This window comes from Callorhinus ursinus, unplaced genomic scaffold (assembly GCF_003265705.2).
Source record: "Callorhinus ursinus isolate GAN/ISIS: 27379988/994484 unplaced genomic scaffold, GSC_fseal_2.0 scaffold126, whole genome shotgun sequence".
NCBI lineage: Eukaryota > Metazoa > Chordata > Mammalia > Carnivora > Otariidae > Callorhinus > Callorhinus ursinus.
This window is the reverse complement of record NW_027397188.1, coordinates 68,602-95,972: the sequence shown is the minus strand read 5'-3', so window position 1 is coordinate 95,972 and position 27,371 is coordinate 68,602. Positions and strand designations below refer to the sequence as shown.

Here is a 27,371-nt window from a genome sequence, read left to right as displayed (position 1 = left end):
CCCAGGCCCTCAGCTGCTGGCCCCGCACCACCCAGCCCAGCGATTACAGGTGCCCCCGCAGAGACCGAACTCCACCTGCTCCCCCACCTGCTTCCGGCCCTGACCCCTGGGGAGAAACAGGAGTTCATGCTCCGTCCCTCCGTGATGGCTCCAGCGGCTCGGCAGGGACAAAGCTGACAAGAAGAGCACCCCAGGACGCCAGCCCTTGTGCCTCAGCCACGGGCGGGGGGGGTGCAGCGGACACCACCACCTCACACGCTGCTCGGGTCCCGGCCACGGCCCCTCCCTGCGGCCGCCCAGCAGCCCGGAGCTGGGTCCCCTGCACTAGCAAGGACATGGTGGCTGCCCTTCCTTTCAGGAGACCAGCACCAGCTGAGGCCCCCGGCAAGGAGCCCCGGCCCAGTCACTGTCAGCGCGTCCGGCAATATCGCGGGCCAGACTGGCGCCTAGGGTGGCTGGCCTGTCCAAAGGCCTCCAGACCTCACTGCCCCACACAGAACAGCCCAGAGCGACAGCACAGAGGAAGGTCCAGACGACACAGCCGACTTCTCCAGAAGGCCTCTCAGGGACCCCAGTCCGGGGAGCTGGCTCAGCCCCGCCTCCATCCCCTGCAAACGTTTTGAACTCACCGGAATCTAGTTCGAGCCTCACCTCCTAGGCAAGGCCCCTGGCTCCACAGGCGGCAAGAGATTTCGGGTGAACGTGTGGAGGAGAACACCCACACACACAAGGTCCGAAAGAGTTCCCGAGACAGCTTTAAAAATGCCTGGCTAATCAGGTGCTGCTCCTGAGCCAACACCCATTTCAGAGCTCCCCCCAGAGACTCCCGTGCGCCCCCATCGTTCCCCCGCCCCTCCAGCAGCGGGCAGGGCCCTCCTCCACACTCCAGGTGCCCCCGCCCTGTCCCGCTCTCCTACTGGAATGTGCGTGTGTGCACACATGCACACGCGCACACACACACACTCAGGCACGCACACACCTGCCCAGTAGCCCGCTTCACCCACAAGGCTCCAGACACACCCAGGCAGACGTTCCCAGGGCAGAAATCCCGGGGGCCTCTCTGGTAAAGGCAGGCAGTGCTCCGGACCAGCCTGCAAACCCCTGCATCCTCCAGGAGCCCGGGGAGAAACCTCGTGAAAGAATTCACACTTAGTCACTAACCCTCCGTGGGGAGGGAAAGGCACAGCCACAGAGCCCGACCTCGGCCACTCCACAGGTCACTCAGACCCGGATGTGTGGACAAGTGGCTGGCGGACAGACCAGCACACTCAGAGGCCGTGGCGCAGCGGGACGTGAGGACACAGGTCACGCCCGACCTGCCCTCTGACAGAAGCACAGCTCCCAGTGGCTACCTCCACCTCTGTCTCCTTCTTGCTCACCTCTGTCTTTCTGAGCTGCTCTGCAGACGCTCCTGGCAGAAGGCAGACCCGAGTCCCCTCCAATTCCCTAGACCAAGAGGCCACCCTTGTGCCGGCCACAGCTACGCGCTACCTCCGCCCTGAGAACCTTTCTCACAGGGCCTGGGCCACTTCCTGTTGCCCTGCAGGCACCACTTCCGAATATGGGCCTAGAGGGCTGGCCGAGACTTCTGGCCAGGCACGTCCCCGGCAGGACGCCAGCCCCGAATCTTTGCACCCTCTGCCATCACGGCCCACAGGGTGCCACGCCAGCCCCCAGTGGGGAGCGGCAGGGCTGAGGGGAACCGGCAGTTCCAGGAAACGCCAGAGAGCTCGGACCAGAAGGCTACCACTGGCCAGCTCTGGGGCAGGACAGGCCTCCCCAGGCCTCTGTCCCTTCCATCACAACTGTCCCCTGCAGGGTAGTGACATCTGTACCTGGGGAAGGAACCGGATAAAAAGGGCAGTGCCCATTGACCTGATGGGGTGGCTGGGGCCTGGGACCCCACCTCCCAGGGATAGACCTAGGGTCCAGGCAGGGGTAGAGACACCAAGGTAAAGATTCCTGCAGCCCAGAGAGCTAAGAGCCCTCCCCAGGACCCCTGGTGCTTGACCTCACAGCCCCAGCAGAAGACAGGGGTACCCACCACCCCACCTCTGCCCAGAACCCCAGACTGTTACTGATATCATGCAGCACCTCTCAAGACAGAGCCGCACCCATGGTCCAGATGGGGCGCAAAGCCAGGCCCCTGGACTCTGGAGCCGCCCCTGCTGTGAAGCCGGGTGCAGGAACCTGCCCCGCAGAAGCTCCCCAACCCAGGCCCTCATTCCACCCGAGAAAGACCTTCCTTCTCCCAGCTGAAGCCTGCCTCCCTAACCCAGCAGCCTTGTTCGTGGTTGCTCTCATTCCAGTCTAGCCTCACCTTTGTTGGGTGGGGGTAGGGGGTGGGGGTGGTCCTTACCCAGGCTGACTTTTCCTGTGGGCTCGCCACCTAGCCTAATCTTCTCTTGGGGGCCCTCACCCAGTCTCCCTTTCCCCATCCAGCCTGACCTTCCACCCAGCATGACCTTCCCTGGGTTGGGACAAAAATCCAGCCGGTCTGTTGGGGCTCTGTCTTCCCCGGTGCGGTCCTGGCTGCACAGGATACATGGCATCCTGGGACACTGTATGGGGAAAGGTGGCCGACCATCTGCGGCAGGGTCCCAAGCCACCTAGAAGCTATATATCAATTGGCCCTCTTCTCAGACCGCTGCGCAAACAGGGACCCGAAAGAGAAATGACAAGCCAAAATATCAAAGGATTAAAAGCCAGGACTCTTGCCTTCTGTGTAACAGCGCACCTGCATTCCACACCCCAGTCCGGGTCCAAGGACCGCCCTTGAACACTGCTTCCCTGTGGAGTACCCCTGCCATGCCCCACTTGGGTGCCGCGCTGCCACCCCTGCGGGTGTGCACCCCTGATGTACCCCTCCTCCAGGTTCGGTGGAGGGGGGCTGGGAGGCCCTGCACCTGGGAGATGCCGGAGCCTCAGACCTAAAAATGGCCGGGCTAGGGCCACTTGCACGCTAAGAACGCAGGCAGACAGACGCCAGCCCTGGGCACCTGCCGGTCGTTCCGCGCGGGTCCTGTGGGGCTCTCCTGTCCCCACCGTAGGCGGGGGAGGGCGCTTGCGGGTGCGGGTGCGGGTGTGGAGGTGGACCTGGGATGTGGGGCTCTCGGAGAACCGGGGGTTTCTGGGGTAGGAGGGGGCGCAGGCGGGGACTGGGGTCCCTCCGCCAGCGGAGAGGCGCATCGGCCGTACCTGGGGGAGCATCGGCCGTCGTCGAACACGAAGGTCCGGTTGGTGTGGCCCGCGCCGCGCGCCCCCGGCCACGACCCTGCGGACGAGCCCCTCGGGTTGCGCGCCCCGTCGGGGAGCGGCATGCGCGGCGGCAGCGGCTCAGATCCGGAGCCCAAGGAAAAGCTTCTTCGCTTGGCTCCGAAACACAGCACTTTCTTTCTCCGAGCAGAAGAAAGCCGGCTTCAGGGTCAGGGTTCGGGCGCCAGGCCGGGCGCGCCCCCTGCCGGCCGCGCCGGGAATGGCGGCGGCGGAGGACCGGGCGGGGGACCAGGCGGGGGACCAGGCGGGGGACGGTCGGGGTCGGCGCATCCCCACCCGGGACCCGTCCCCACCGCGGCGCTCGGAACCCTCGTAACCGCGAGAAACAGGAGACAGCGCTTTAACGCTGGAAAACCCCAAGGTCGCCAGAGGGCGTCTCGCCTCTGGTGGGAGGGGCTCAGTCCTCCCAGGGAACCCCCCCCTCCCCGCCCCGTCCCTGGAGGTCCAGCAAGACGAGCAGCTGGAGCACTGGCACCGAGCGCCCCAGAGACCTGCGGGGCTCTGGGGCTCCGAGCAGCGCTCCCCTGGGGAGTGAGCTGAGAGGGTGGCGAGAATCCAGGGGCGCAGGGCAGGCAGAGGGCCCATGCGTGGCCAGAGGCAGGGGTGGGGAGCAGGCAGGCCAGCCGGCGCGGCGTGCTGGGGAGGCACAGGGAGGGACCCGCGGCCGGGAGCTGTCAGCATGCCCCCTGGCTCCTGGGGGAGGGTGGCCCTTCACTGAGATGGGGCGCCTGGGAAAGGGACGTGTTTCCGGGGACAGGCGCACGTGGACTGCAGGCTTGCGGGCCTCCAGGGGCAGGTGGGCATCCTCCAGCCGTCCCTCGCCGACCCTGCGCCCCACAGATCTCCGTCAGCCGTCCTCAGACCAGCCTTCCCACTCTCCTCTGGGACCCCCGAGCCGGGTTCCTGGCTGCGCAATGTTCCGGAAACTCCCGTCTCCTCCTCCTCCCCCCACATACCTGGGGCTGCTGCCGCCCCAGGAAACACAGACTGCTCCGCGGAGGGACGAGCCCTACCTGCCGCGTCTGGCGTCCTGACACCTGGCCCACGGGAGGGACAGCGCCCGGAGGAGCCTGGGCTCCTGCGGGCTCCTGCTTGGGAGGCCGGCTGCCCGGCCCTGTCCAGGAAATCCCCGCCCTACCCCCCTGTCCCCTCCTTCCCGGGGTAGTGCTTCACCTGCGTCCCCCTCCCTGGTCGGGCTCCCTGCGGGCAGGGCCCCTGCCTCTCAGCTGACAGAGCCCAGCTCGGGGCAGCACCCAGGGAGGCCCCAGCTGAGTGCGCGCGGCCCGGGAGGAGCACCCAGCCCGGGCCAGACTGCGGCCTCCGGGCCTGCCCGCCCAGGCCACCCCTTCACGGCAACTTCCGCTGGGAGAAGCTCGGAGGCCCGGGGGGCGGGGGGCGGGGCGGAGCACGTGCCTGGGCAGGGCAGGGGCACGTGGGGCAGGGGCGCACGTGAGTGGGCGGAGCCGGCCAGACGCATGCGTGGGGCGGGCGCCTGGGGGGTCCCGGGCGTGCGGTTGCCTCCTTGCGGCTGCGCTCATGGCGTCCCGGGGGCCTGAGGGTGCTTTTGGGGGGTGCAGGTGAGGACCTGGGGGGGCGCTGGAGGGGGTCAGGTGGAAGGCCTCTGCTCAGGGGTGCCGGGGGTGGGGGACTGAGCTGCAGGTGCCCACCCGGCAGGACCCCCTGGGGCAGAGCACCGGCCGCAGACCCTGTGGGGGGAGGAAGGGCCGAGGGGGACCCTGGCCAGCATCACCCCCCACCCCTGCCCCGGCGGCCCCCCAAGGACGTCCATGAGGGCCCCTGGGTCCTGCGGCGTTTTCCGGGGTTCACGGAGCTCCGCACTCTCGCCTGTCCTGGGCAGCGGCTCTTCCCCGTCCAGCGGCCAGGGCGCCCGCCCAGTCGGGGCGCCCCCGGAGCCTTCGGGCTCCCGCTCCCCCTCCGGCTCCGGCTCCCGCTCCGGCTCCGGCCTCCCGCGGAACGTGCTCAGCGAGAGGGAGCGCAGGTGGGTGGAGGATGGTCCCGGGCTTGCAGTGGTGGTGTAGCGGGGGCGGCCGAGGACATCAGATTCGGGGCTGTGACGCGGGTGTGGGCAGCTGGAACAGGGATGTGGGGGCCATGCAGTCAGGGGGCAGTTAGCACGCGGTAGGCCGAGCAAGAAAACCCAAGGGAGGGGCTTCCCAGGGCCCACCTCTGCAGCCCCCTGTCTGACCGCAGTCCTGGGCTGCTCAAGGGTGTGCTTCTGGGGTCTGGGTGGGGGGGGGCGGGAATCCAGGGCGCGGCTGGCCATGGTTGGTGCCAGCGTCTGGGTGGCTTGTGGCCGGCGACCCTGAAGGGCTCACAGTGTTGGGAGAGCTGACCAGTGGGGAGCCTGGGGCGGCTCCGATGGGCGCTCCGGCAGCCGAGGCCCTTGCCCTGGCCAGGGCCAGGTGGGCTGACGGACACTGTTGCTTGTCTGGAAGCAGGAAGCGGATCTCCGTGAGCTGCGAGCGCCTTCGGGCCCTGCTGCCCCGGTTTGATGGCCGGCGGGAAGACATGGCCTCGGTGCTGGAGATGGCGGTGCAGTTCCTGCGGCTTGCTGGCACCCTGGTGCCCAGCCAGGAGCCGCGCGCTGTGAGTGGTGTTCAGGCCGCCGGGTCGCGCTGTGCGGAGGGGCCGCTGTGGGGCATCTCCCACCCCCCAGAGGGCGGCAGCTCCGACCTCCCTTGCCCCCTGCGGGGCAGCCAGGGTGGTGTGATTTTGGCCGGCATTCTCTGTCTCTGCCGGGTCCAGCTGTCCGTGGGCGGCCTGCACCGGCGAGGCGGGAGCCCCCCGGGAACCAGCTCGGTTCTGCCATCTGCAGTCCCTCACACCCCCTCTGTCCCCTGCTCTGCTTTTCGGGCTGGGGTCTGCGCTCAGGCTGAGCCTCTTGGACCCCCGCAGGGCAGCCCCTGACAACTCACAGCCTGGTTTCCTGGGTGTGTTGCTTGACTGTTCTCGTTTAGGTTGCTTGTTTCCATTTTAGGTTCTTGGTCTTTCCAAGGAGACGTGGCGCGAGTGGCAGAGGGATGTTACGCAGCAGGCCATGTCGCGTTCGAGCGCAGCAGGGCCCCCAGACTGCGGCACGGGAGCCTGTGGGCTGACTGTGTTAGTGTCCCCTGGGTGGCTGGGGAGCCCGCGGGGGCAGCAGACGCGGACCGTTCAGGCTCCCCCTCTGTCTTTGTGTCACTAGGCCACGGGCTCCTCCCAGTTGTGTGACCGCGGGCGCAGGCGAGGGCGAGGCCCCGTTGGGGGTGGCCGAGGTGCCGGAGGGGCCGCCAGCCCTCCCTGGTAAGCAGGGGCGGGTCCCAGCGCAGATGGGGTTGGTGTTCTTGCCAGAGAGGGGACAGGGGCGTGCTGCAGGATGGCTTCTGACCCCAGGGCATGGGGGTGGGGGTCTGTTCCTCTGTAAGGGTTGGGCACCCGTTGGTGGTTCTCTTCTCGTGATGCACCCCCGTGTCAGGGTGAACCTCAGGGACCCCGTGCTGCCCTTAGCTGTGGTGAACACAGGTTAACGGGCGCCACCAGGGGCAGGGGTGCAGCTGAGGTGCCCCGGGCTTCTCAGCTGCAGGTGGGGGGCCGCTCTTGGCCTGTCCTGGTTTCCTGTTCTCTGCCAGGGAGCAGGGTCCAGGCTTCTGCTCCCCAAGGACAGGCCCCCGGTCCTCCTTCACCTTGGGCCTCTGGGGGCCCCCGGGTCCTGTCCTCGTGCCTGCTGCTGGCCACTGTTGTGTCCGGCTCTTGAGCGGCCGCCACGCAGCCTGGGCTTCTCGGTGCCCTCCTGATCCTTCTGTAATCGAGTGAGTCACGGGCTCTGCACGGGGAGGGCCTTTGTTCTGTGCCAGCCAAGCCCCCAGGGCATTGCTGATGACTGCTTCTGCCTCATGCTGGACCCTGCACCCCAGCTGTCTGTCACTCCTTGGGCACGAATGGCTGTGAGGGCCTTTAGGCCCCATGCACGTGAGTGCCCCGGGAGCCAAGGATGCCTTCTGATTGCCTGGACGTGCCCACGGAGCAGGGGAGGGGGCTTGCTGTCACCAGGCCTGGCGGTGGAGCTGGGGCCTCCAGGGAACTTTGGGAGCCACAGGCAGGGTGTGAGGGTGCAGAGGTCACATGGCAGGAAGTTAGAGCTGAGGAGGGAGGCTGGGGTAGGGACTGTGGGTGGATGGGATGGGGTTCCAGATCTGAGCCCCAAGGGCTGATCTGAGGCCAAGCAGGTGTTTTCTCTGAGAAGCTTCCATGGCCCCGGGTGTCCATCTCCGGGTCATCTGTCTGCCTCCTGCTTCTGAGGTTTTTTTGTCCCTGTGCCGGGGACAGCAGGCAGGGGCCGAGGGCTGCTACCCATGTGGGGAAGGCCGACCTGCACCTCACTTCTGCCGTAGAGCCCTGCAGCCTGCTGTCCCAGCCCCCAGGCCCAAGTCCCTCCAAGGCGCTGAGGCTGCCCCCACCCTGGCCTCCCCGTTTGTGGCAGCCACCCTCCCCCCTGGTGAGCGAAGAGGCTCAGAGCTGCCTGGGCCAGGCTGGGCCCCCAGTAGAGGGGGCCGACCCTGTCGTGACACTGGACACCAGGTGGGTGCCCTGCTGGGCGTTTACAGCAGTCCCACACACCTCCTTCCAGTTCTGCCCACGCTCTGCCCGCCCCCACCCCTGGGAAGTCTGTCTTCCTCGCTCCCTGTGCCTGGGCCACAGCTGCCAGCCCAGGCCCGTTTGAGCCAGACGCCGCCATGTGGCTTTCTGACGCGTTTCCGAAAACGTTGTTATGTTCCTAGCCGGTCTGTGTTTTGGCTGATAGTAAACGAGTTTGTGTTTTGTGAGCACGCACCAGCTGGGGCGTGGGAAGGGATCGTGGCAGAGGCAGGGGGTGGGGGGGAGCCAGCAGAGGCAGGGGGATGGGCCAGTCCGTCCTCAGTGGGCAGGCTCAGGGTCTGGCGGGGAGGGAGGGGCACCCCGTTCATCCTGACCCTGAAGCCACTTTTGAGGTTCTGCACCTTCCTCTTGAGGTTCGAGGAGTGGCTTCACCTGGGATCGCTCAGGGTGAAGTCTTCTGGTCCCATTCAGGCCCGTGTTGGGATGTGACGTGGAAGACGGGACGTCCTACTTGCTGAACGCCGGTCCCGACTGGTGGCTGGGTGAGTGGGGGTGTGCGGCCTGGGCCACTACTGGCCGTGATGAGGGCCAGGCCTTGGGGCCTCAGCCATTCTGGGTAAGGGGCTGGGCAGCTGGCTGGGATTAACGGGGAGATGTGAGCGGGCTTACACCAAGGTCCTGCTGTTTCTGAGCCTCTATTTTCTCCCCGCTGGTGGTCTTCAAGGGTCATTGGGGTGGGGAACGCAAGGGAACGTGTGTGTACATGGAGCGTCTGTGAGCGTGGTGTGTGGAGCTGGTTGTGTCTTCTCTGCCATTCGGGGTCTGTGCTTCTCTCTAAATGTTCCTGCAAGGGCATCTGGGCGGGAGATGAGCATAACGTCTGTGAGACGAGTGTGGTGGGAAACGGCCTTGTGTTGTCCTCTGATAGGTCCTCCTGGGTCTCAAGCAGGGCCAGCGGGAGTGGGCTCGCCCACCTGTCGTGGCACTCAGGAGCCAAGGGCTTCCAAGACAGGCGGGACGGAGGCAGTCCTGTTCTGCACCTTGACCCCACTGTGCCCGGCCCAGGTACCCAGGCTCATGTGTCCCATCTGCTTCCAGGGTCTCTGGAGGGCAGAGGTGCCAGTGCCCCTTCTCGGAGCACAGCCAGGAGCAGCCTGCTGGACAGGGCAGAGCCAGGCTTCCTGACAGACCCCGAACCCGGCTCCCAGGAGCTCCCGGATGGCCCTCTGGAGCCATGGGGCTTGGATGTGGGCTGCCCCAGCCTGGCCCTGCGGGAGGAGGTGGACAGTATCTTCCCCGACTTCTTCCCCTGCTAGGCGGCGGGGAGGGCCCGTGTCTCACATGTCCGTGTGGGGTGCCGGGCAGCTTCTTTTGGGTTTGGGCGGCCCCTGTGCCCTGCTGTGGCGAGGCTGGGGGCCGCAGTGGGTGGAGGCCGAGGATTAAAGGCAGGGCGGTGTTCCTGCAGAAAGCGGGACTTCCGGAGCGTCTGTGTAATCAGTGCCATTCACTGGGCAGATGGCACCGCTTCCGCTCAGAGCGCGGGCACCTGCCTCGCGTTTTGTTTCTGCGACGTTCTTGGCCTTGCGGACTCCCTAAATAGCCCTGCAGCCTGGGGCGGGCTCCAGGGGCTGAGAGTTCTGTGTTTCCGGCCTGCTCCCAGGAGAGGCAGGCGTTGGACCCCACCTCTCACACCCTGAGGCTGGTCTGGGCTGTGCGGCTCTCATGGCCCAAGGGTTTGTCGGGGGAGGCCATGGTGCTCTCAGCTGCAGCCAGGGCCCCAAGGGAAGGGCTGGCTTCTGCCTTCGAGGTGGGGACCTCTGCACTCCCCTCTCGGGGGCTGTGGGCTGGCCTGGGGCAGAGGCCACTTGGTGTCAGCATCTGGACCCTTCTCCTGGCGGGCACAGCTCCAGTCCTAGCTGCTCCTGACCGCTGTGATCTGGGGAAGGCCTGGGTTACTGGGAGGAGCATCCCAAGCCCCCGTGGTTGAGTGCGGCTGACCCTGCCCTGCATCTCACCACCTTGCAGCCACAGCAAAGGCGGGTGTCCGTCTGTGACCCAGGCTGGGTGGGGCTTCACTACTCTGTTCCTGCTCATCCCTTTCTGGAGACGCTGGGCTCCGGACACCCCCGTGATCCTCCAGGCCAGCAAATGCTCCAGGAGCTGGGGCGTTTTTTCTTCCCAGGAGAGTAGGTTCTCCTGACTGTGAGTCCTGAGCCCCCCCGCCGCACGCAACCCCCCAGGTTGCCTGCCCCGCACCTGCACGCATTTCCATTCCTGCAGCGAGAAAGTTCCATTCATTCTGTGAAGCACTGCAAACAAAGGTGAGGAGCAGCTGGTGTGGGGTCGAAGCGCTGGTAGCGTGAGTCCTCGGTGGGGCTGGAGGGGAGCCAGGCAGCGGCTGTGGGGAGGGAACCTTGGGGAGCCCAGGTGCTCACGGGGGCAGTTATTGCCCCTAGACCCCAGTCCTCAGGACGTCCGTGCTCCTCATGTGCGTGTGTTTGTGGGCATCGGTACTGATGCGTGCACACGCGTGATTGTGTGTGGTTCTCGAGTACAGGCCTCTGCCTCCCCTTGACAGGGTGGGACGCTGCAGGGGCCCTGCTGTCAGCCCAGCACCCTGAACCCAGCTGTGGGTGACCCTGAGGCAAGCGCCTGGGCCCTGCCCCTGTGAGTTTCTGGCTCCCTGAGCCCAGAGCGGGGGACCTGGGGTAGAATCCCTGAGCCCCACTTGGGAGCAGGTCTGTCTCTGCTGGGGGTCGCTGCAGGGCTCCGTGGAACCTGCAGCTGTTTCTGGTCAAGCTGACCTAGAACAATCTGGTTCTGAGCCCCTGGCTGGCCACCTGTGCTCCCTGCCCCCACGCTGACCTCCGGTCAGCACCCAGTGAGGGAGATCAGGAGCCCCAGCTGAGGCCCTGGAGAACAGAGATGAAACCCTGCCCCAGCCCCAGGCTCTCCCTTGGCAAGGGGGGCACGAGGCCCTGTCTCAGGCGGCAGGCTTGCTTCATCTTGAGCCCATGGAGGGGGCACCTGGAGGCCCGGTGTGGGCTTGGGGGTAAGAGCAGTGGGTGACCAACAATGCCTGCTCCTCCCGCCCCCCCCCCCCCCCAGTGGGAGGAGGGTGCCCTGGAACCGGCATTCGCTTCTGCCATGGCCACGTGGTCCCATGGCCCCTGCTCTGCAGGCCGTAGGAGTATGGGCACAGAGCCCCATCCCTGAGCTGGCTGGGGCTTGGCCTCCCTTCTACGGACAGTGACATGCAGGGGAGGGGCAGGCAGGGCTCGATGGCGGAGCCCCCAGGTGAGCGGGAGGGGAGAGGGGCTGCCGCTGGGCCTGCTGGGGGCTTGGCTGGAGCTGGAAGGAGCTGCAGGGTCCAGGGAACAGCCTGCTTCCCATCTATTGTCCTGCTCTCCAGCCCTTTGTGACCCAAATTTAGCACTTCGAGGTGGTACTCATACCTGCGTGTGCTCGAGGGTGGGTTTGGAAAGCCGTTGGCTGGAGACTTTGGGCTTGTTCTGGGGATTTGGGGGCTGGCTGGGGGGCTTCAGCACAACCTCCCCTCCAGCTCTCAAGGTGACCAGCTTCCCTCCCCACTGCCCCCACCACGAGGTTTGCCTGGAAGTAGAACACACAGAAGGGACACGGTCCCGCAGGACCCCGGACGCCCTCAGGCCACACCCACACCCGACACGCCCACGCTTCCCTTGGTTTGGGACGTCTTGGAGGGGCTGTGTCCACGGCTTGGTGCCAGCCGGCCGTTGGGCTGAGCGCTGACCGCTCACCATCCTCGGCCCGCCCCTCCCCCTGCCCGCTTGCTTCTCCATCCCCCTGCCTTCCCACCGCTCCTCTTGCTCCGTGGGCCTCGCGGCCAGTGTGGTCACCATGCACTGGGGTCTGGGTCGAGGTGTTCAGTTCTGCTCAGTGAGCTCATCCAGTTCTCTGGCCACATGGGTCCTGCTGGAGGACTGGTTGCTCCGCTGCTGGGGAGGGGGTGCCGTCCCGGAGCCCCTCCTTTCCCCCCCCAGGCTCTGATCTTCCCTTGGCAGGACAGGCATATCCTCCGGCTCCCATCCCAGGTGGCCAATGAGTGAGCGAGAGGAAATTCTCCAGAGACCCTCGCTTGACTGGCCAGGCCTCACTGTCCCCCACACTCCCCCCTACAGACCTAAGGGAGCCAGAAACCTGCTCGGCACAGCTCCAGCCCCACCCTTGTTCACTGGCCACCAGGACACTTTTTCATCCCCCTGTGAGCCCTGCTGTCCCCCAGCCTATCACCTGATCATGGTGGGGTGCTCGTGGCTGAAAGGGGGCCTCCAGGCCTGCTCACAGCCAGGTCCCGTGCCCTTTGCTCAGAGGATGATAGGTCCCTCTACCCTTCCTGGCCACCCCCCGCCCCCGCCGTGTGCTGGCAGGGCATTCGCGTTGTGGGGGCAAGATGGGCTGGGCCCGTCCTGGAGGGTAGCAGGTGGTGGGGCTGGGGGCTCCGGGGTGAGAGCAGCTCGGCTGGCATGAGGAGGAGCAAGGAGACAGGTGCTCCCAGACCGTGACCCAGACGGGCGTCACAGGGTGGGCCAGGGGTCAGCGCTGCCCCAGGATGAGGGTTGGCAGGAGAAAGGATGCGGAGGTGGGACGTGGGAACAGCCAGGGGTCCAGGGAGCCAAGGAGAAGGAACTTGTTGCCCCTGGACGGGTGGAAGCAGGAGAGGATGGAGTTGTTGACCTGCTGGGGACCCGAGGCCTGGGGCCACTGAGGTGGGCAGCCACCGCACGGCTGGGGCTGAGGAGGTGGCTCCCCTATTGGGTCTTGCTGGAAGAGAGGAGCTGGAAAGACCCTTGGTGGGTGCAGGTGGCGGTGTGGGCTTCTGATGGAGGAGGCTGGGGTGGGGAGCGCGGAGGGGGCTGGGCAGGGAGGGCCCCTGGGTGCTGGGGGTGGCCTGGGTGTGGGTCCCAGGGGCTGGGAGCCTCATCCCAACTACAGGGGTGGGAGGTTCCCTCTTCTGACTGCCAGCGCAGCCAGCTCCCCTTCATGCAAGGCTGATGCAGGCCTTGGTGCCGGACAGTATGGCCTGCCCCGAGAGACTTCCTTGGGGGACCCTTGGCTATTGGCAAGAGCCCCCTGGTCTCAGCCAGGGGGTGGGCTCAGGGGTGGTGGCCCTGGGGGAGGATGGGCCTGTCTGCTATGGGGTAGGGAGCCTGTGTGCAGCTGGGCGCTAGTGGAGGGGAGCCTGGGGGTCTTAGGTGTGTATCAGAGGGGGCGGCGGGCACGCACCTGCCAGGCCTGAACAACTTAGGGAGGAGGAAGATGCAGCGGGCAGCATCTCCTGCTGCCTGCCCAGTGGCTGTCCCTGCCCTCAGGGTGTCGGCCACCATCGTTTCGCAGACACACACGTGTGTGTGGCCAGAAGGGGCTCCTATGCGGGGACCAACCTGGATTGGCAATGCTCGCTGGCTCTGCCCCCGCGAGACTTGCTTCTGTCCCTGCCAGGTGGAAAGCCCCAGGACCGAGGGGACCAGGCTGCCCCGGGGTCTGGCCTTGCTGACTCCCTGTGTTGTGTGCGGTCATCCCTTCTGAACGGCACCCTGGGAACCCCTCGCAGCTTCCCCGCACCGTGTGGACGTGAGCCTGTGGTGAGCTTGGCTCATCACCAGGAGGGGAGGGTTTCCATCTCTGACCGCTGTGGCCCTGGCCCCGTGTGGTCACCAGCCAGAGCCCCCCCACAGAGCACGCTCGGTCTCGGGGTGGCAATCCTTTACTGGACACACCAGGAAAGGTCTCCAGGAACGGGGAGCTTCCTGGGGGGTTGGCAACAGTTGAAGGGCTCCTTGGGTCAACTGTGAAGTTTTGGTTCTTCAAGGGGGCAGCTCCTGTGAGCGAGAGGTGGCAGGGTGGGTTCCGCACTGCCCTGGGCTCTGCCCCCGCGCCGGGGGCTGGGGAGGTCTGTCAGTGAGCAGGACCTCATCCCCGGTCTGCTCAGCCATATCCCTCCTCCTCCAGACTGGCCCTGAGCCTCTTGGCAGGACCCCCAGTGCCCCAGGCTGGCCCTGCCCCTGTCAGCGTTTGGGGGGCCCTCTGGGCATCCCCACCTCGGTCCTGCCCAGCAGAACCAGCAGCTTGAGTCCATGCCATCAGCCCCCAGCTGCACCCCATGGCTGGCATAGCCAGGGCTCAGTGTGTGTGGAGTGGCACTTGTCCCTCATCACCCCGGCCTTAGGGGGCCCCTGTGCCACAGTCCCTGCAGGGTCAGAGGTCACTCACCTGGGCCCAGCGGCCTGCCTACTGTCAGGCATGCAGGCAGCAGTCTGTGAAGAGGGGTGTGGGTTGCTGAGTGGGGGGTCTGGGCTGTGCCCTTCCAGCCTCCGGGGCTGGGGTGGGGGTGGGCACTTACCGGTTCGGGTCAGGTTGATGATGTTGGCCGGGCTAATCCCGTGGCTTTTGCAGTAATTCTTAAATGTCTGCATGACGTCCCAGCTTGCGGGAGGGGTCCGGCCTGCAGACACAGCAATAGGGGCTGTCCCTCCGGCAGGTCCTTTGGGACAATGGGCAATGGGGTTCTGCGAGCTTGGAGACAGCCCTGGATTCTCAGGGTGCAGGCAGGGTTGTGGGGACGAACTGCCGTGACCAGAGTGGGAGGGGTGTGCTCAGAGGGCCCCATGCCAGGCCGGAGAGGAGGCAGGGGGCCCCACAGAGTGACGCCCGGCCCTTGGGTGGGGTCCGGCCCGTCCTCTGGGCCCTGGTCCTGGCTGTTCTGCCAGTGACGCCTTTGTTTACTGCACGTCAAGATAAGGGGCCGGTGTCTGGTTCTTGGCTTGTTTCAAGGCCAGCAGAGCAACACAGACGTGTTTGGGAAGTATTGTGGGGACACAGGTGGAAGTTCGCCGTCCCCTGCCCTGCGGCCCCAGCCCCAAGGACCCACTGCCCGCAAAGCAGAAGCAAGCGGTGGGAGGGGCGGTGGTGCCTGCCCGCCCAGCTGGTCAGCCGCTCCTCGCCCTCCCCAAACGTCGCTCTGCCCCGGGGCCAGCAGTCTGTCCTCCCCCACCCCCCGCATGCCGAGTGCTGAGCCGGAACTCCTGGCCTGGGTGCGGACGCTTGGACCTGACCTCACTGGCCCTTCAGGTCTGGGGGCCCAGCACGGGCCGTGCACTAAATCAGATCATCTTCATGCTCCCTGCGTGGCTGGATTGGGTCCCCCTGAAAGGTGTGCGCAAATCCTGGTCCCCAGAACTTGGAAATGGGACCTGCTTTGGAAGCAGGATCTTTGCAGGTGTAGTAAGGGTCTTAGGACGAGGTGATGCTGGGTTCGGGATGGGCTGGAAAACCAGTGACATGTTCTTTTATGGGAAAGGGAAGGGAGGCTTGAGAACAGAGGAGAAGCCCCGTGGGGATGGAGGCAGAGCTCAGGGACGCTGGGGGCCCCAGGAGCGGGAAGGGGCAGCAGGTGGAGGGGGCTGAGCCCCTGCCAACGACTCTGCTGCTGACCCTCGCCCACCTCTGGAGACTGACCAGTGGAGCCCAACCAACAGCCCTTAACTCTGGGCCCGAGTGAGGTCGCTGGCCTCTTCCTAAATATGGACATTTCCCCAGCTGCCTTGTCTGGACGCAGCCATGTCACGCCTAGGACGCCGTGGTCCTTGAGGACAGCAGTGAGGTGTCACAGCTAACACACGGACCCCCGTCTCTTACCTGCTTTTCTTGTTTGTGGGTCTCCGTGGCCCTGGTGGCCTCGGGGAAGCAGACGCTTCTACAGCCTGGGGGCCGGCCGGCCAGCAAGACCGCAGGGGCCCCGCTCAGGTGGGAGGGGGCGCAGCATGGGTTTTCTCCAGACTTTACTCTCCGTGATGCTAAAGGAGGCTTACTTGAGCTGCTGGCCTGTTAGGTCCCCCTGTTGGCCCAGCGCCTTACTACATTCCTGTCCCCTGTGACTGTGTGGCCCCCGGGCTCCCCCGTGTCCTGCTGGCTGGGGGAGGAAGCCACTTACTGAGGAGGTTCACCACCACCGTCTCCTTCCCGTGCCAGTGGTTGTGGATGCAGAAGATGAAGCGAGAGGGGGCCACCTCCTCCGGGAAGATCACGCTGTGGCCAGCATCTGCGAATCCGGGGGCCAGCGTGGGAGGCAGGTGGTGCCGGGTTCCCCAGGGGCCAGAACTGGGCCCTGGGAGCCCTCCCGTCCCTCCACGGCCTTAGACAACTTGGTGGTCTTGAGCATTCGGGCCCCAGGAAGGGGCAGAACCAGGTGCGGGCGGCGTCCCGGCAGGTGCGCTCCTGGCCACACACCACCGGGACTCCCAGGGGCTCCCCGCTCACAGGCTGGGCGACGCTGACCCTTTATACTTACATTTCAGCATGTACTGAAATTTCTTTTTTGTTTTATTTGCCATCATTATAATCGGGACACACATGCCCTGTATCCTGGGAGAGGATGATAGGATTCCCCGGGACTCTGCGTCCAGAAGAAGTGCCCACCCACGGAGCTGGGTGGGGCTTGGTCACGCCAGACGTTGGACGTGTGTGTCCCGTTCCAGGGCAGTGAGCCCCAGCCCTGTGTCACCATGTCCCCTGTGCTCTCCAGTGTCTGGGACATGGCCGTGGGGCTGACTGGGGACAGGGCACGGGGCTCCCCTGGACCTTGGCCCCGTCTGGCACCCTCTTCCCAGATTTACCTTCTGTAGAGATGGAACTCTATGGTCTTGAGGCTTACATGGATCTTGCGGACGAAGAACATCATGTGTGAGTCCTTCCACAGGAGTTTTGGTTCGCTGGAAGCCTGGGCTATTGAGAACCAGTCGCCGTTGACCTGCCGAGCAGAGGTGGGCATGCCGGTGTGGAGGGAGCAGCTGGGGCTGGCGGGCGCCAGGCCTGTCCCCCTCCCGCCGCCCCCAGCCGCCACCTTCTCCCGCTCCAACGTCCGCGATGGCTACCATATTCTCATCGATGCTGGGGTCCCCGGGGCCCGTGTGCAGGGCATGGGGCCCCCTGAGCAGAGCTAACACCAGCACCAGCCGTGGGGTGTTCATGGTGCTGCAGGAGTGGTCGAGGGGTGACTGGCAGCACCTGGGCCTCCAGAGCCTGTGGCGCTGGCCCTTTTGTGCCCTGCAGGAGAGGGCTCCTGCCACGTGGCTGGCTGTCACGGGTTCCCTCCTGCTCATAATGACTCTGTTGACACTACCGCCAACAATGGCCACTTGACTGTTTGTCCACAAAGCCCCTGCCTGACCCGTGCTGACAGTCATGCGGTTTCCCAGAACCACAGCCCGTGCGCCTGGCTGCTTCCAGGGTCCGTGTGTCCCTGCTGGGCGCCGACCTCCAATCATCGAGTCATGGAGCTCCGGACGTGGCAGCCCTGGGTGGCTATGACGTCTCCCTGTGACAGCCGCCTGAACGGCTGAGTGCTGGGTCTTGGTGTCCAGGGACTTGGCAGGGGATCCGAGGAGGCTGGAGCGCACATGCCCCATGCTGCCGCACCGGGGCTCTGGGGGCCGTGGCTGCTCTGGGAAATGCCTCGCTGCTCTGCGTCTCTCGCAGATGGGAACCACCCATCTGGGCAGAGCAAGGCAAGGCCTGGGGCCAAGGAGAATGGGAACGGGCCCTGGGCAGCGGGCTGTGCGGGGGTGTACCCCGTCTCCAGTCTGGCCTGTTTCCAGAGCCTCCCTGCTGCAGGGTGACCTGAGCTGGGCCAAATTTGTCTGCTCAGAGAGCCCCCAGAGCCCACAGGAACAGAGTGGGCCAGTACAAGCGCAGGTTACCGTGTCCCCTACGGGCCGGGGGACCTCAGGTCCTGAGCCCCAGTGTCCTCATTGTGGACGTGCAGTGATGACTCTATACCCACCCGCCTGTTTCTTGGCTGCAGGACTCCTTGGAGGTGTTCACGGGGAGGTCTCTCCCCGCCCCACCTCTGCCAGGTGCCTGCACCCCCACCAAGGCCCGGTCACTGTGCTGTGTCCCCACCCTCGCCCCCTGTGGTCTGTGCTCATGACAATAGTGCCATGTGGATATCAGAACCGGACAAGAACCGTCACAAGGAAGGAAACCTTACAAGTCAGACTCATGACATAAGATAAACCCAGCAATATATGGAAAGGGTGATGTATTAAGGCCTTGTAGGGTTTGATCCAGAAATTCAAGGTTGGTTATTGAGAATCAACATATTTCACATGCAGGGTGGTGGGAAAGATCATATGAGCACCACGTTAGCGGCAGGAAAGGATCTGATGAGACTCAGCAATATTCGTGATAAAAACTACCGCTGTCGACACAGAAAGGAACTGCTCTGTTGGAAGGGGGATTCCCCCAACAGTCCAGTCTAGTGTGAAGCGTGGAAAACTTCGCTGGTGGGACCGTGGGCACTGTCAGCACTGTGTTGGACACGGCACTGGCCCTTCCCATAAGGGACAGAAGGGAGTATGGGGGAGAGGTCGACAAGGAATGTTACTGAGGTCATGCGTAGATCACCTGCTGTTAAGTTCGTCATGTTGGCGAGTTCAGAAAGGCGAGTGGCAGCAGGATCTGTACACGAAAAACACCGTTTCTGAGTGTGAGCGATCATAATTAGGATAGGAGCTTGAAGAGACTTTATTCGCAATTCAGAAAAAAAAAAAAAGGAACCAGAAATAAATCCAACAAAAAAATTGTGCAGACCTCCTGCCCAGAAAACTATCAGCGAGTACGAAGATATTTAGATGAACTGAATAAATCACATACCACGTCAACAGGTTAGAAGTCTCAGGACTGCAGTGTCCGCTCTCTCCCTGGGATCCACAGGGTCCTAGTCAGAATCCCAACGGGATGCGTGGCGCGTGGTCCCCACGTGCCAGGACGCTCCCACCGTTCAGGTTGGTGGAAGTCGCTCCAGCAGACCTGGGTTCTTACTGCAGAGTTTTAGTAATGAAACCTGTGTGGTATCGGTGCAAAGCTGCGGAAGAAAACACACACACCCTCCCATAAGGGGGCCCTGCAGAGAAATGGGGTAAAAGTGTTCTTAGGACTGGACGCTGGATACCCTTCAGGACAGGAACGAGCGTGGGCCTTCATTATACCCGCACAAAAATAAATCCCGGCAGGGCGCTGACTGGTGTCCTGCCCCAGAGCTGGGTGGAAAGTTCTGTCCCCGGGACCTCAGAATGTGACCTTCTTTGAGATTGGGTCTTTGCAGGGTGGCCAACCCAGGTTGACTGATGTCCTTATAAGGAGGAGGGGTTTGGACACAGACGCTTGGAAGACGGCGTGAGGACCACCACGGGAAAGACAAAGCAGAGGTTGCAGGATGCGGCCGCAAGCCAGGGCGTGCTGGCAGCCCCGGAGCTGGAAGGGGCTGGAAGGACCAGTCTCCCCCTGGAGCCTCCAGGGGGGGCACAGCCCTGTGACCGCGGATGGGGACCTTTGGGCCTCGGAATGCGGAGAGCACAGCTCTTGGCTGGTTTCGCCCCATCTGTGATCCTTTATTATAGCAGCTGCAGGGCACCCATGTGGCAGGACGGGGGCAAGTCCCGGCAGGAACAGGTGGCCTGCCCAGAGGGGGATCTGTAGAGTTCAGGGAAGGGACTGAGGCTAAGGTGTGGGAGGTGGGGGAGAGGTCAGCCAGGGGAGGGCTGAGCGGGAAGCCGCTGTGGGGCCTGCTGTGGGGCTAGCTGCAGGCAGGGCTTTGGGGAGGGACGCAGCGGGGGGGGGGGGGGGGGGCTGCAAGTGCCCCAGACTCTGGCTCCCGTCTCCTGTGGGGCCTCCCGTCTGTGGATCCTGCGGGAAGCCACCTGTTGCTGCAGCTGTAGGGACGTGGTTGTGGGTGGAGAGCGGGTCTGCAGGAAGAGGCGGAGCGTCCCGCAGAGGTGCACTGTCCGTCTGGATGTGAGAGGTAAATGGCCAAGCCTCTGAACCAGAGGAGGACTGCAGAGCACATCCTCCGGCCTCAGGGAAAAAGCCTGCAGAGATGGGACAGAAGGGGCGGGACCACTTTTAGCGAAAAGCCCACCCAGCTGGACTGTGAGGCAGTGGAGAACCCCTGTTCACTGGAAGACAAGGGGTGAAAATGCACCCAGGGCGACAAAGATGGATTGTCTCCATTGCCAGCCAAGGACTCTTCTCTGGGATATATAAAGAACACGTCCCAAAGCAACAAGAAAGCACCGATGGAGAAACGGGCAAAAGATGCTAGTTGACAAAGAGGCGATCCGACGGCTCAAAGCACGGAAGGGTGTGCAACCTCACTGGTAACCAGGGAAGGGGAATTATACGAGATTCTCGACACCCCCTGCCCCTAGCGCCCCAGAATGGCTGGAAATGAAGTGGCCACACCAGTAGTAGTGAGGATGGGAACCAGCATGAACTTGGATGCTCTGCAGCAGGGAGGTCGGTGGGTCCAGAGCCCTTAGAAGGCCAGCTGCACGGCCTGCCAGAGCCCCTGGACGTGGCTGATGCCCTGCTAGGTATGTGCCCACAGGCGCCCTGCGTCCCAACGCTCTCCACTCCGAAGTCCAGGGACGGAACCGTGGTGCTGGCTGTCCTCGGGAGGGCAGGAGGCGTCTGGTGCTCGGATTTCACAGTTGCCACGGCGACCCGCACCCCACAGAGCAGCCACCACCCACCAGAGCCCCCCGGAGTGCCAGGTGCCTCCCCAGCCGGCTGGCATGAGAGGGGCCCCCCAGCCATGCCTGTGAGGACACGGGGTGTCATTGGAGTCTCTCCTGTTGTGGGCACTCTCCTACCTTTGTTCTGAATGAAGAGGTGCAGGGGAAGGCCCGGCAAGTTTGCAGGCTCAGGGAGGTCACGTGCGGGGGCAGCACGAGCCCTCCTGGGGGTGCAGGTGGAGTGAGGCGGGGAGCCCGCCCAGGGCCCTCAGGGAGCAGCTCACAAGGTGATGGCCGAGGCTGCCCCTGCCACTGTTCCCGCTGTGCTCAGCATGGGCACCCGGGCATTTCAGGGGCAATCAGCCGTGGGGCAGCACGTGCTGGTGCTGACCCCACAAACCAGGGGGAGGAAGGCAGTGGCGGGCAGCCGTCCCCGGGACGGAGGGGTGCTGCGGTGGCGGCCAGCCTGCGTCCCAGGGTTTAACTCTGCAGCTTGTTTTTGGTCACACTGCTTGCCTGGCAGGGGCCGGCGGGGGCCAGCAGGGGCCTCCTCGGGGGTGACCTCAGTCCTTACACCTGGCCACCTGGGACCTTGCTGGCTGCATGGCAGAGGGAAAGAAAGTTTGTGGACAGCAGTCTTTGTGAGTCACTTGGGCAAAGTGACCCTGGGGATGCCCGGAACTGGGAGAACTGGAGACGGGTTGGGGGCACCCTCCATGCCTCGCAGAGGAGCTTATGGTAGAAACAGGGCAGTTGGCTCATTGCTTGGAGGTTAAATGCAAGAAAAGGGACTCGGTCGCATTCTACTCCTTCAGGGAGAGGCCCCCTGCCTCCTGGAAGGGGTGGGCTGAGCAGGGCCATGGAGGTGGGGTTGGGCTTCCAAGACACTCCCCAAATTGAGAGTCTGGAAGGCTAGGGTCTTGGGTTCTGTGTTTCAATTCGGAAAGCATTTTGGGGGCATGTTCTTGCACGATACTGGCTACTGTCTTTAGGATGCCTCGCTTCTTGGGGTCTTTATCCCCCAACTTTGGAGTGGCTGCCCAGGTGTCTCTCTGTGACCTGTGGTTGCCCATCTCCTTCCCACTCCCCTGAGATCCTGGTGGGGGTGAGGAGGCCCTCACTTGGCACAGGTTAGGCTTCAAGACACCTGCAGCTCCAGGAGCAAAGAGTGGGGGCCCAGGCCCGAGCCGAGGTGCTGCAAGTGGCCGAGGAAAAGTCCTTTGCTGGACCCCTGGACTGGGGTCCTCCCTGCTCAGGAATGGCCATGTTCTGACAGGTGGGTACTGAGGACCCTCACCTGTGCCCCCCATTCAGGTGAGCACTGGCCCCTCCTGGCAGAGTTATAGGGCATGCACAGCTTTTCCTGAGTGGGGCTGAATAGGATCTCCCCAAAATTCATATCCATCCAAACCTCAGAATGTGACCTTATTTGAGGTAAGTGTCTTTGCAGATGGAATTAAGGTAAGGCTTGACATAAAATCATCCTGGATTAGGGTGGGCCCTGAATCCAGTGATGGGTGGAGAGACAGAGGCTCACATGTGACACGGAGGGATGAGCCAGGGGAGGTGGAGGCTCGCAGCAGCAAGCCGGGGACACGGGCTCCACCATGCCTGGGAGAGGCAAGGGGCAGGTTCTCCCTCAGAGCCTTGGAAGTGCTCGGTGCCGCGGACACCCAGAGCTTGGCTCTCTGGCCTCCAGACTGCGGGCTTGTGGGGGGCGGAGAGCACGTTTCAGTCGTGTGTGGTGGCCCCAGGAGGCTAACCCACTGGGCTTGTGCCGGGTCGGGCTGCGTGTGCCCTGCGTGTTGGCTTGCCGAGCTCTTTCTTGTCTTTATAGATGTAGACATGAAGTGGGCAGGCCACTCAAGGTCATGCCATGAGCGACGGTGACAAGTCAGGACCCCACCACTGTCCCTGCCTTACTCCGCGGCTCAGCTGACTGCCTCCGTCCTCATTGTCAATCCCAGACAGGCCTCCTGGTCAGGCTAGCGTGCTTCTGGAACACTGGCTCCCAGCCACCCTTGTGTCAACGGCCCCTTGAGGAAGTCATGGGCACCTCGACCTGTCGCAGACCAGGGCACAGGTGCGGCCCAGACGCGGAGCCTTCAGCCCCCGTCGCCCCGCTCTCTGCCTGGGCATCCTTGTCGGGGACCCGATGGTGAGGGCCCTTCCCAGAAGGGTCCTTCCCGGCCCGGCCCCCGGCAGCAGTTACTGTTCCCCGGGGCCCAGGGCGGCCGTGGCAGATGGCACATCAACAGACGTGCCCGAGATGCTAATTTACAAAAACAAGAGCTGGTGTCCTGGTGGCCTCTTCCTGGAGCCGACCGGTTCCGAGGCCTCTGGCCTGGGACCAGCAGGTCACACGCTTTGCATTCTTTGTCCTCGTGGCAGGACGTCTTCGTTCTTGTCCCAGGGCCCAGGTGACCTCAGTCAGCCGTGGGCGCTGACCGCGCACTTTGTGTCCATGTGTCCACTCTGCATCATCTGCCTTCTAGGCTGTGTGGAGGTCACCACGCCGGGGCAGGACCGGGAACGCGGGGCAGCTGCTAGCTGTGGGGGGGCACAGCCCAGCTTCACGGGAGCCAGGGGGCTGACGCCCGGGGTAGGGGCTCAGCCAGGGGCTGGCCGTGGCTCTCCCGCAGGTGGTCACTGCAGTGGCCCTGCACTTTCGGCCCCTGGGGCTCTCCCAGTCCCTCATCTTTTGGGCGAACAGAATCCAGAGCCCTCAGGTGCCCTTTACTCATCCCGCCCTGCAGGGCTGCCGAGTGTCACCCGCCCGCCTGTCGTGAGCCCGGGCTCAAGTCTGCAGCTGGGTATCCCCCGTCTAGTGAGGCATCTCGGGATGGGGGGTACATACCCTGCACTTGCTGGCCATCCTCCCAGAGTGACTTCTGACACTGCTCTGTCCTTGAAGCACCTGCACACCCACAGGGCGCCGGTGGCACTGGCCCGGTGGATGTGTCTGGCGAAGAAGCTGGACGTTAGCTTTTCGTTATGAACACTTACCGCCAAGATGCAGAGTGGCTCCCGTGGTTCAGCCAGCCTGGTCACTGAAGCAGCTGTCTCAGGCGATGCTAGTCTTCCCGCGCCTGCCCCACCACTGAGCACCCCTGCCAGTGTGACCCTACCCTAAATCCCTGGAAGCACCTCCTCCCACCCACCGTGTGTCCCTAGCACCTTATTTTTCATTTTGTTGGTTTTGGAGTCGAGAAAAATGGTGTCCTACAGAGCACACTTTTTTGTATCCAGTTGTTTTTGGTGAAATATGTAAGATTCACCCACGTGACTTTTGAATGAATTTATTTTTATTGTGGTCGCATCTACATCACAGAAGATATGCCCTCGTAACTGTTTGAAGCACACAGCTCCGTGGTGCCGGGTACACGCGCCAGGGTGGGCCGCTGGCCCCCCCATCCGTCTCCAGAACTTTCTGCTCTTCCCAAACTGGAACTCTGTCCCCAGGAAGCCCCCCCGTCCCCTGCCCCAGCCCCCACCGCCCGCTCTGTCTCCATGAATACGACCACGCTATAGGGCCCGCACATAAATGGAGCCCTACGGGATTTGACCTTTCGTGGGCTGGCTTATGTCCCTGAGCAGAATGTGTTTAAGGCTCGTGGCTTATGTCCCTGAGCAGAATGTGTTTAAGGCTCGTGTGTGTCATGGCACATGTCAGAATGTCCTTCTTCCATGCTGTATGGTGTTGATCCGCTCCCTGGCCCTGTCTACCCTCTGGCTGTGCTGAGTTGTGCTGCTCACACACGGGTGTCGGAGTCCCAGCTTTCAGCTCTAGCGGGGGCTCTGCCCAAAAGTGGAATTGCTGGGCCACGGTGTGGTTCTGGGCTTCATTTGTTGGGAAACTGCCACCATTTCCCATGGCAGCCTCACCATTTTATGTTCCCACCCGTAGCGGAAGTGTGTGTGTGTGTGTGTGATGTCATAACCACCTGCAGGCATGTGGGGTCCTTGCTTACGGCTGTGGTCCATGTCCCCTGTAGGGTTGTGTTGGTTTATTTCCCCCCACATAGCATCCTGTGTGGGGCCGGCCCGTGGGTCATCCGTCTGCTCTGCTCTCAGTGGACATTTTGGGTTCCTTCTGGCTTTGGGCTGTTACCTGTCCAGGTCTTTTGGTAACTTGTAATCCCATTTATTTAGGTGCTAAGTACAAAATAGTACTAAATGCTAAACAAATACTCTGTACTAAATACTAAATAAAAACCCAAGTATTTCCTGAAATGTTTAGGAGCAGAATTGCTGGGTCACGAGCAGGTGTGCTTCCAATGTTATTAAAAACTCCCCAAACTCCCCCAAGTACTGGGCTACGTTGCATCCCCACTGACCACATTGGAGAGTTCTTGCTTCACATTGTTGTCAGCCTTGGATGAGTCAGCCCTTAATTTTAGCTGTTTTGTGGGTGGGAAGCAGCAGGACACCTTGGCTTTGCTTAGCGTCTCTGATGACTCACGATGCTGAGCACCTTTCCGTGGACTTGTCGGCCACGCATGTACACATCTTTTGTGAAGTGCCTGTTCCCCTTTGCTGCCTGTTTTTTTTTTTTTTTTTTTAATTGGCTGGTTTGCTTTTTGCTGTTGATTTGTTGGAGTTCTTTAGAGATCCTGCCTGTGAGCTCTGTTGGATGTACGTAACTTGATTTTTTTCCCCCTTAAATTGCAGTATGATCAACCGTTCCGTGGAAAAAATTTAGCAACAAAAGAGAAAAAGGATTCGTCTTGCATGATTTCGGTTCTCTGAAATGTGCTGAGGCTTGTACGTTGTGATGCAAGCCCTGGTGTGTGTGGGCCAGGGGCGTCGGTGCCCCGTGTCCCTGAGGGACAGGTGCTCTGTGTGCCTTGCTGAGTGTGGTGTTCCGTGGATACACCCTCAGTCATTTTTACTCACACCTGCATCTGTGCTTGCTCTGTCTCACTGTCCCAGCCGTTACTGCAGAGATGGCAGGTCCCCGCGTGGATGTGACCTTACGTGGAACAGTTGTCTTTGTGGATGGGAGTACATTAGGCATCCTGGTGGGGGGGCGGGTCTTCCTAGTCACTCACTAGGCTCTAAACGGAACTGCAAGGGCCTTTAGAATGGAGAAACAGTGGGGTATTTGACACAAAAGGAAGAATTTGCCTGTGGGGGGGCGTTGACAATGCTTTACTCCTGGCTTGAAGGAGGAGGAAGGGCCACAAAGGCAGAAATGCCGCTCTAGAAGCAGGTAAGGACACGGATCCTCCTGGGAGCCTCTGGAGGGAGTGTGGCTCTGCTGGCCCCTTGCCAGAGACCGACCTCGGACTTCTGACCTCCAGAGCTTGGCAGAGGTGCCCGAGGCAGAGGCCAGGGGTCGCCTGGTGGATGCAGAGCCCGTGGCCCCCAGCACCCAACATCCTCCATGTGGGGTGGGAGCATCTGCTGGGGCCCAGCCTCTGTGGGGCTCCCGGTCCCCACCTCCACCTTGTTCTTGCTCGTGGTCCCGGGGGCGCCCTGAGCTCTGCACGGCCCCCTGGGGCCTGGATGGCAGGAGGTAGGTCCAGAGGGCCCTTCCTAGGCCCGGGGTTCCCCAGTGGCTCCAGCCAACCCTGGGGCGGGTTCAGCGTCCATGCTGAGCTTCTCAGCACCAGTGGGGAGCGTGTTGACTTCTTGAAGAGCGGTAGCTGGTGCCCGGTCCCCGCAGGGCAGAGCTCTGCGGGGGACACCAAGTGCTTCGTCCTGCCCCATGCCCAGCGTGTCGGGTTCTTGCTCCGGAATCCATGAGCGCTCCGGGCAGCTGGGTGTGACTGGCAGGCTGGCAGCCGTGTAATGTGTAGGGAAACAGAGTCAGTGAGCTCTTCCAACCTGGCTCCCGGTGTGGGAGGGGCTGTGAGTGTGGGAAAGGGACTCGGGACCTGGGGCATGGCCGCAGGGTGGGCTGTCATTGGTGGGGGGGCCGACCAGGCGCTTGCTGCACCCCAGACCACAGACCAACCACCCCTTCACCCTCCACAGTCTTCTCAAGGGCCCAGGGGAGCTCCCCGTCTAGTTCACTCTTTCCCACCCAGGATGCTGTCCCTGGCCCCACTTGTTACATTTCCCCCAAGCTGTCGTCCCCAGGGGCTCTGGGATTGTTGTGGGTAACCCCCGCCCCTTCCCGTTCTCCGGCTTCCCGGGAGCAAAGCCCTTCACTCTCCTTGACCGTGTGCACACAAGTGAGCCTCACACCCCAGTGCCCCCACCCCTGGTCACTGGCATGACTTGGGGGCTGCGTCCGGCCTCCTCTCCCGCTGTGGTCCAGGCTGTACGTGGCCTGGCATCCTTTGGGTGTGCGTGGGTAGCCTTGGCCCCACGCAGATGGCTGTGTTTGCTGTCAGTCCCTCGAGGGAGGAGAGTTAGCAGACACCCCGGCTGGGCATTGGTCCCAACGTCCCCGATGCTTGTCTGGTGATGTTCCTGGATCCGGCGTGCAGGTCCACCTGACCTCCTCGGGCCTTGGCCTTCGCTTGCTTTCGGGGAGAGGCCCGAGGCCAGCCTAGCGCCTCACCACTGCCAGGCCCCACCAGCGCGCCCTGTTTCTGAAGCTCTGGTCACAGTTCGTGGTGCCTTATACGCAACAAATGATAAAAAAGATCATTAATACAAAGTGAGCGGCCGTGTTTCATCTTTGATTTGGTTTCACGTTTGTCTTGTCATAACTTTCTCGCGTCTGCGTCCCTGCTGCCCTGGTTTTTCCTGCCCGCTGAGACCCTCCTCCGGCCCCGTGGGGGTGCGGTCCCTCCTGAGTTCCCTCTGGGCAGCTCGTCTCCCGGACGGGCGGCACGGGGCTGTCTTCAGGTCTCGGCCCATCTCAGAGAGTTCTCGGCCTTGTCTCCCTGCGCACCACCCTCCCTTTCCTTTGCCCTGGTCTTCATTTGCCTGAACCTTCTCAAGCGACGGGGAGAGTGCCTTGGAATCGCTTTGGCATCTCTAAGTGGAGGCCGT

General features: G+C 63.1%; 3 protein-coding genes across 8 annotated transcripts in view; 1 reads left to right on the top strand and 2 right to left on the bottom strand.

The window, feature by feature from the left end:
• The window catches only part of KCNT1 (potassium sodium-activated channel subfamily T member 1), a 63,603-nt gene extending 60,179 nt beyond the window's left edge, over positions 1–3,424 (bottom strand). Inside the window, exon 1 of one of the 3 annotated variants that reach the window (XM_073890081.1) lies at positions 3,199–3,424. In XM_073890081.1, the coding sequence (XP_073746182.1) occupies positions 3,199–3,320 (122 nt within the window). In that variant the 5' untranslated portion in view covers positions 3,321–3,424. The remainder of the gene's footprint in view (positions 1–3,198) is intronic. The other 2 variants (XM_073890071.1, XM_073890082.1) reach the window with 2 other exon arrangements.
• Positions 3,425–4,698: 1,274 nt separating this feature from the next.
• Positions 4,699–18,582, top strand: SOHLH1 (spermatogenesis and oogenesis specific basic helix-loop-helix 1). Of its 4 annotated transcripts, none has more exons than XM_025860158.2 (8): positions 4,699–4,853; positions 5,135–5,275; positions 5,736–5,883; positions 6,275–6,396; positions 6,482–6,579; positions 7,668–7,854; positions 8,344–8,414; positions 8,971–10,969. In XM_025860158.2, exons 1-8 carry the CDS (start codon positions 4,813–4,815, stop codon positions 9,186–9,188), a joined length of 1,026 nt encoding a protein of 341 aa, XP_025715943.1. In that variant the 5' UTR covers positions 4,699–4,812; the 3' UTR covers positions 9,189–10,969. The 4 variants fall into 4 exon arrangements, 2 of the variants coding, with proteins under 2 accessions (XP_025715943.1, XP_073746184.1); XR_012377251.1 differs by lacking the exon at positions 4,699–4,853 and adding an exon at positions 15,451–18,582 and having other exon boundaries at positions 4,900–5,275; positions 8,971–10,193; XR_012377252.1 differs by lacking the exon at positions 4,699–4,853 and adding an exon at positions 6,854–7,085 and having other exon boundaries at positions 4,900–5,275; positions 8,971–9,059.
• LOC112814593 (uterocalin-like) lies at positions 14,092–16,916 on the bottom strand. Its single transcript, XM_073890088.1, has 6 exons — positions 16,785–16,916; positions 16,527–16,660; positions 16,202–16,275; positions 15,845–15,952; positions 14,255–14,356; positions 14,092–14,168 (listed from the first exon to the last, which is right to left on the bottom strand). Exons 1-6 carry the CDS (start codon positions 16,878–16,880, stop codon positions 14,149–14,151), a joined length of 534 nt encoding a protein of 177 aa, XP_073746189.1. The 5' UTR covers positions 16,881–16,916; the 3' UTR covers positions 14,092–14,148.
• Positions 18,583–27,371: the final 8,789 nt, after the last annotated feature.